This window comes from Atractosteus spatula, chromosome 13 (assembly GCF_055471065.1).
Source record: "Atractosteus spatula isolate fAtrSpa1 chromosome 13, fAtrSpa1.hap1, whole genome shotgun sequence".
In the NCBI taxonomy this organism is placed as follows: Eukaryota; Metazoa; Chordata; class Actinopteri; order Semionotiformes; family Lepisosteidae; genus Atractosteus; species Atractosteus spatula.
Window position 1 is genome coordinate 840443 of NC_142718.1, and position 6831 is coordinate 847273.

General features: G+C 52.7%; 1 protein-coding gene and 1 non-coding gene across 2 annotated transcripts; both read left to right on the plus strand.

Annotated features, from left to right (window-relative positions):
* The first annotated feature begins 526 nt into the window (after positions 1 to 526).
* Positions 527 to 680, plus strand: LOC148821504 (U12 minor spliceosomal RNA). The gene has a single exon (XR_016093941.1). It is a non-coding gene; the product is annotated as a U12 minor spliceosomal RNA (small nuclear RNA).
* A 3288-nt stretch (positions 681 to 3968) lies between these two features.
* Positions 3969 to 6694, plus strand: LOC148821505 (cytoglobin-like). The gene is made up of 3 exons (XM_088930962.1): positions 3969 to 4201; positions 4882 to 5113; positions 5590 to 6694. Exons 1-3 carry the CDS (start codon positions 4107 to 4109, stop codon positions 5701 to 5703), a joined length of 441 nt encoding a protein of 146 aa, XP_088787088.1. The 5' UTR covers positions 3969 to 4106; the 3' UTR covers positions 5704 to 6694.
* The last annotated feature ends 137 nt before the right edge of the window (positions 6695 to 6831 follow it).

A 6831-nucleotide genomic window follows, 5' to 3' on the forward strand; every position in this document is an offset into this window, starting at 1 on the left:
TCAGTATAACATCTACAAACATTATACTCTTTCACCACTGTTCCGAGCTTGTCGACTCGACTCTCACCCGTGTTTCCTGACAGCACAGAACTGCTTTATCAATGCGCTTGATTGCTCTCATAAACGTCGGGCGTCCTCATCTGTTGCAGTGTTAAGTCACATAAGAAGATCAGTCCTAACGACCGAGTCCATAGATCTGTTCCTGTAATGCCGCTGGGAAAAGGAAAAAAGAACTCCAACTACCATCATGCATGCCGGGGAAAAACGCCTTCAACCTCTCCCATAGGCCTCCGCGGCGACACCGTAAATTTGCATAACAGCGAGGATAGTCGTTTTTATACATATTTGACCTTTTGTAAGACGCGTATAGACTTCGAATCCCCTTTCTCCACATCAGCGCACAATCCTGACTCCCACTTTTTGCCTCAGCGTCATGTTGGAGAGGCGAGCGCGTCTCCTTCTCTCCCACCCTGACCGGGGCAGCTCGGCGGCCGAGCCGGCTCACTCTCCACGGCTCGTACCCGGCATGCCTTAAACTAATGAGTAAGGAAAATAACGACCCGGGGTGACGCCCGAGTCCTCGCCACGACAAGCGAGAGTAATTTTTGAACGGGTACAGGTCGGAGCTGCCAGGTGACCTGCCTACTTTGCGGGATGCCGGCGGTGACGTGATCTGCCCGGACCCCACATCGCTGTCAACCAAAAATAGAAAAGCTACTAAAATAAACAATAACTATCGATCTCACGTTATTACTGATCACTGGTATCGTAGTGGCGGTGTGTCCAGTCGATCGCGCAGATGAAGGTGGCGACTGTTCCATTGCACCGACTTGCACGGTTGTGCGAGCGAGCTCGGCTGGGGTTACTGCTGCTGCAGGGGGAACAGGTTTTTTACAGGTTTTAGTAAGTTGCTCCTAAGGACGATCGCTATCGGAGCAGGCCGGCGGCCGACGCCAAGGAGCGGGTCGGGTATCGGTGCTGAAAGCCCGGTGATTGTTGTCCGGTTCGGAAAGACCGAGCCCAGCCCCGTCCCCGTGATCAGGGACGGGGAGCTCCCTCGCCTGGGCGGATTGAGGCATTACAGCTCTGCCGCGGGAGCGCCACGGGACCGTGGACGTCCTCCGCCTCTGGACTTCATCAGGGCCCGTTTCTCCTTGTCTCTCACCCTGGTCAGATATTCAGCTGGTGTGTATTGTCTGTTTAGGATCCTGAGACATTCCAGTTTGTGTGTGTGTTGTGCTGTAGTGTGTGTGTGGTGGGTGTTGCTGTAGCTGGCTGAGGGCTCTTCTCTGGGCTGAGCTCTGGCTCAGCAGGGTCTTGTGATGCTGGGAGCTGTGCTCACTGGTTCTCAGGGGTGACTGGGGCTGTAGTGCTCTCTGTGCCCCTCAATCCCTCTCCTCCTCTCTCTCTGTGCCTCAATCCCTCTCCCCTCTCTCTGTGCCCCTCAGTCCCTCTCCCCTCTCTCTGTGCCCCTCAGTCCCTCTCCTCCTCTCTCTGTGCCTCTCAATCCCTCTCCTCCTCTCTCTCTGTGCCTCAATCCCTCTCCCCTCTCTCTGTGCCCCTCAGTCCCTCTCCTCCTCTCTCTCTGTGCCCCTCAATCCCTCTCCCCTCTCTCTGTGCCCCTCAGTCCCTCTCCTCCTCTCCCTCTGTGCCCCTCAATCCCTCTCCTCCTCTCTCTCTGTGCCCCTCAGTCCCTCCCCTCTCTCTCTCCATTAATTGTGCCTGCCTGATAAGTGGTTTAAGTCAGTAATGCCCAGTTAAACTCTACAAGAGAATTAACTTTTCACAAGACCAGTTAATCGCTAATCTGCCAATGACCCACCCCCCAGCTGGGGAACTGGGCTCTCACACACCAGAGTACCTGGGACTGCTGCCACAAGGAGCTAAGGACAGATAATAATACTAAGAACAATAACAATAATAGTAGTAGTAGTAAGACCCCAGGTCTGTAACTGCCTGTCCATGTGTCCAAGCGCTCACAGCAGACGTTCGGCTGTAACTTTCTGCATCAGTCTCTTCTGCCAGGTTCAGCTCCCTGGAGACCTGTCTGTAGCTATCTGTCTGTTTATTCTTCTGTAGATCTGCCTGCCTGCTATCCTTGTACCGCTCTGAGTACTGTCTGTGTGCAGTGTGTGTGTACAGTACTGTCTGCGCTGACTGTGTGCAGTGTGTGTGTACAGTACTGTCTGTGTGTAGTGTGTGTGTACAGTATTTCTGTGCTGTCTGTGCTGACCGTGTGCAGTGTGTGTGTGTGTGTACAGTGCTATCTGTGCTGTGTGCAGTGTGTGTGCAGTACTGTCTGTGTGCAGTGTGTGTACAGTATTTCTGCACTCTCTGTGTGCAGTGTATGTATACAGTACTGTCTGTGCTGACTTCGTGCAGTGTGTGTGTATACAGTACTGTCTGTGTGCAGTGTGTGTGTACAGTACTGTCTGTGCTGACTGTGTGCAGTGTGTGTGTGCAGTACTGTCTGTGCTGTCTGTGTGCAGTGTGTGTGCAGTACTGTCTGTGCTGACTGTGTGCAGTGTGTGTGCAGTACTGTCTGTGCTGACTGTGTGCAGTGTGTGTGCAGTGTGTGTGTACAGTACAGTGTGTGTGTGTACAGTGCTGTCTGTGTGCAGTACTGTCTGTGCTGACTGTGTGCAGTGTGCATGTACAGTACTGTCTGTGTGCAGTGTGTATACGGTATTGTCTGTGCTGTCTGTGTGTACAGTACTGTCTGTGCTGACCGCGTGCAGTGTGTGTGTACAGTATTGTCTGTGCTGTCTGTGTGCAGTGTGTGTATACAGTACTGTCTGTGCAGTGTGTGTGTACAGTGCAGTGTGTGTGCAGTGTGTTACGTGCCTCAGAGGGTGTTAGTGCCTCAGTGTGTGTGGCGGGAGGCTGATCTAAACCACAGCGACTGGCCGCGGATTGTGGCTGCAGGACTGAGGGTCCTTTGTTCTCTGGGACACTGAAATATTCCGCAGTGGGGATTTCTCGACGATTTGGGTCTGGGGGCAACAGAGGTCACCAATTAGCCTCAACCTCACTAATTACCACAAATCCAGAGTCTGCTGTTGTGAGATTTGCGCTTCAAAATATGTGGGATAGAAAAGGTCAGCCCGGTTCGAGTGCTTACGTAAATAAGCACGTCAAAAACATGAATGAACCACTCACGAAATAGTATTTTAATTAAACACTATCACGTTTGAGAGATTGTTGAATATTTCAACATTACTGTACTATAATGCACAGGACTATATTATACACACTGCACTAAAGTGCATCTTACTATACACAACAACTCTGCTAAATTCCACTCTATAATGCTAGACTGTACTGTACGATGCAAGATGGCGCACTGGTCAGCTTTGCTGTTTAGCAGCACTGAGGCCCTGGGTTCGATTCCTGGGGTGCTGTCTGTGTGGAGTCTGTATGCCCCCCCCACGTGTTCGCACGGCTGCCCTCCAGGTGCTCCGGTTTCCTCCCACACTCCAAAGACACGCTGGTGGGTTAACTGGCCATGGTGAGTGTGTGTGTGCCTTGTGATGGACTGGAGTCTTGACCAGGAAATCCCGTTGCTTGCTGGGATAGACTCTAGCTCCCCTGCAACCCTGAATTAGAGAAAGCTCTTGGCTGCTGTGTACAAGTTCAGTGTGCTGTATTATTCTAGACTGTGCTATCGTGCACTGCACTGTTACTCTGTCTTCATGTTGGCATGATGCTGGACTGCGTAGTACTATACTCTACCGAGCCCTAGCACACTGTGATCCACTGGACTGCGCGGTGCTGTTCAGGACTGCGGTACAATAAACTGCACTCGTACTGTACAAGCTGTGTGGGATATGGCGCTGTGTGACGACACTGTGATCCACTGGACTGCGCGTGCTGTTCGGGACTCGGCTCGTACTGTCTGACCTGTGGGGGCTGTCCTGTCCTGAGCTCGGCTGGCCTCCCTCCTCCTCGGCCAGGCCCCTCCTCACGCAGGGGGGAGGCGCCCCCCCTCGCCTGGCCAGCAGATATAACCCTGTCTCCCGGGAGCAGAGCACCACCGCCAGCCTCGCCTCTCCCTCTCGCTCCAGGTCCAGCGCTCTGCACGCCACTCTCCCACCGCGCCGACAGCCATGGCCGTATCTGCAGGGGACGCCACCGCCGCCAGGGCCATCTGGGGCAAACTGTACGCCAGCGCCGAGGACAACGGCACCGCAGCCCTGGTCAAGTAAGAAACAACAGCACCTGTCTGTGTGTCTGTATGAACCCCTCTCTCTCTCAGTGCAGTGTTAATGTACTGGAGTGTCCAGTCAGTGTGTCTGTATTAACCCCTCTCTCTCTCAGTGCAGTGTTCATGTACTGGAGTGTCCAGTCAGTGTGTCTGTATTAACCCCTCTCTCTCTCAGTGCAGTGTTCATGTACTGGAGTGTCCAGTCAGTGTGTCTGTATTAACCCCTCTCTCTCTCTCAGTGCAGTGTTAATGTACTGGAGTGTCCAGTCAGTGTGTCTGTATTAACCCCTCTCTCTCTCAGTGCAGTGTTCATGTACTGGAGTGTCCAGTCAGTGTGTGTGTATTAACCCCTCTCTCTCTCTCAGTGCAGTGTTAATGTACTGGAGTGTCCAGTCAGTGTGTCTGTATTAACCCCTCTCTCTCAGTGCAGTGTTCATGTACTGGAATGTCCAGTCAGTGTGTCTGTATGAACCCCTCTCTCTCTCAGTGCAGTGTTAATGTACTGGAGTGTCCAGTCAGTGTGTCTGTATTAACCCCTCTCTCTCTCTCAGTGCAGTGTTAATGTACTGGAGTGTCCAGTCAGTGTGTCTGTATGAACCCCTCTCTCTCAGTGCAGTGTTCATGTACTGGAATGTCCAGTCAGTGTGTCTGTATGAATCCCTCTGTTTTTCTTACAGGATGTTCATCAATAGCCCCGACACAAAGTCGTATTTTGGACATTTCTCTGGGATGGGGTCAGCTGCAGACATGGAGGCATCCCCACAAGTGCGAAATCATGGGCGCACAGTTTTTGGGGCTCTGAATGAGATGATGTCACAGGTGGAGAGTGACGCAGGGCTCAGTGCCATCATTTCCCCACTGGCCACCAAACACGCAACACAGCTCAAGGTGGACTCCAAGAACTTCCGGGTGAGTGTGAGACTGCGTGCAGCAACACATTCACATCCGACAGGCTACTGACATAACCCACTGTACTGTCCAGCATCTGTATTAATCTCTCTCAGTTATGGTGTTCATGTACTGGAGTGTCCAGTCAGTGTGTCTGTATTAACCCCTCTCTCTCTCTCAGTGCAGTGTTCATGTACTGGAGTGTCCAGTCAGTGTGTCTGTATGAACCCCTCTCTCTCTCAGTGCAGTGTTCATGTACTGGAGTGTCCAGTCAGTGTGTCTGTATGAACCCCTCTCTCTCTCAGTGCAGTGTTCATGTACTGGAGTGTCCAGTCAGTGTGTCTGTATTAACCCCTCTCTCTCTCTCAGTGCAGTGTTCATGTACTGGAGTGTCCAGTCAGTGTGTCTGTATGAACCCCTCTCTCTCAGTGCAGTGTTAATGTACTGGAGTGTCCAGTCAGTGTGTTTGAACGCCTCCCTCTGTGCTCTGTCTCCAGGTGCTGTGTGACCAGGTGCTGGCTGTAATAAATGAGAAGTACGGTGGAGAGGGACACGATGCCATGTCCAAGGTGCTCAATGTCATCTGCACCAAGATCGTTGCTGCATACTAGACGGACGGACAGACGGAACAGCTCAGGCACCAGACACGACCTCCCGCGTTCCTAACCACTTACCCCTCAGCTCGACTAGTTTGTCTCTGCGTGTTTCCGAGAACGGTGACGACTGGTCTTCCCCCCCGCTGCGGTCTGGTCCAGGCTGCAGTGCAGAGGCGAGCCGGCCAGCTGCCCCACTCCTTAAGCTGCGGCCATTGCAATCCCACGTTCCCCAGCTCCCAGGACACACGTGCCCTGTCCCAGGCCCCTGAGGACCCCAAGGTGAGCAGCCGGCTGGGCAGTTTGGTCCAGCCTCCAACCCCTGCCACTCTCCATGTAAAGCAGCGCCTCCTGTTCTCAGTGGCAACGGCTCCCTCCTCCCTCTTTCCTGCTGGCGACCCTTGACCTTTGTGACTCCTTACGTTGACGTGACCGCCCCATGGGCAACACCGTCAGCTCTTCTCAGGACTCGTACTTGAATACTTGAATCGAACGTGCTTTGTAAACTATTATTATTATTATTAGAGTAAAAGGCAGCAGAGATGGAGGAGCAGGAGTTCTGGAGAGCGCAGGCCCTGCCTGAGGGGGGTGTATACAGTGAGTTTCGTCATCTCCCCCCTTGAAAACTGCTGGGGTGCTGGGACAGGGGCAGAGATGGGGTCTCAGGGGGGCTGATCTCAGGCACCTTGTCTCGGTCACCCCCTCACGGCTGGGACCTGCTGCTCTGGATCGAGATCAGCAGACTGCTCCAGCGATTCCTGACCGAGCCAAGAGGCCACACAGCACCTGGGCCCAGTTCCTGACCGAGCCAGGAGGCCAGACACCAGAGCCAGCAGGGCAAGCCACTGAGTCACATTATTCATCTCGTTCTCATCCGTGTCCCCATCAGCACACGGGAACACACGCAATGACTGCAAGGATAATGATACTAACACCATTACTACTAACACGATAATAGCTGTACGAAATCTGTCAATACTCTACAACTGCATTTTTTAGAGAATAAAGATGAGCATTAAAAAATGAAAACCATGTCTGTTTTTAGTTAAAACGGTGAAAGAGAGCCTTCCCTGTATCATCATCACTCCTGTAGAGCAGCTGAACACTCAGTCTGTAACAACACGTCTGCACCTCTGTGTCCTGCAG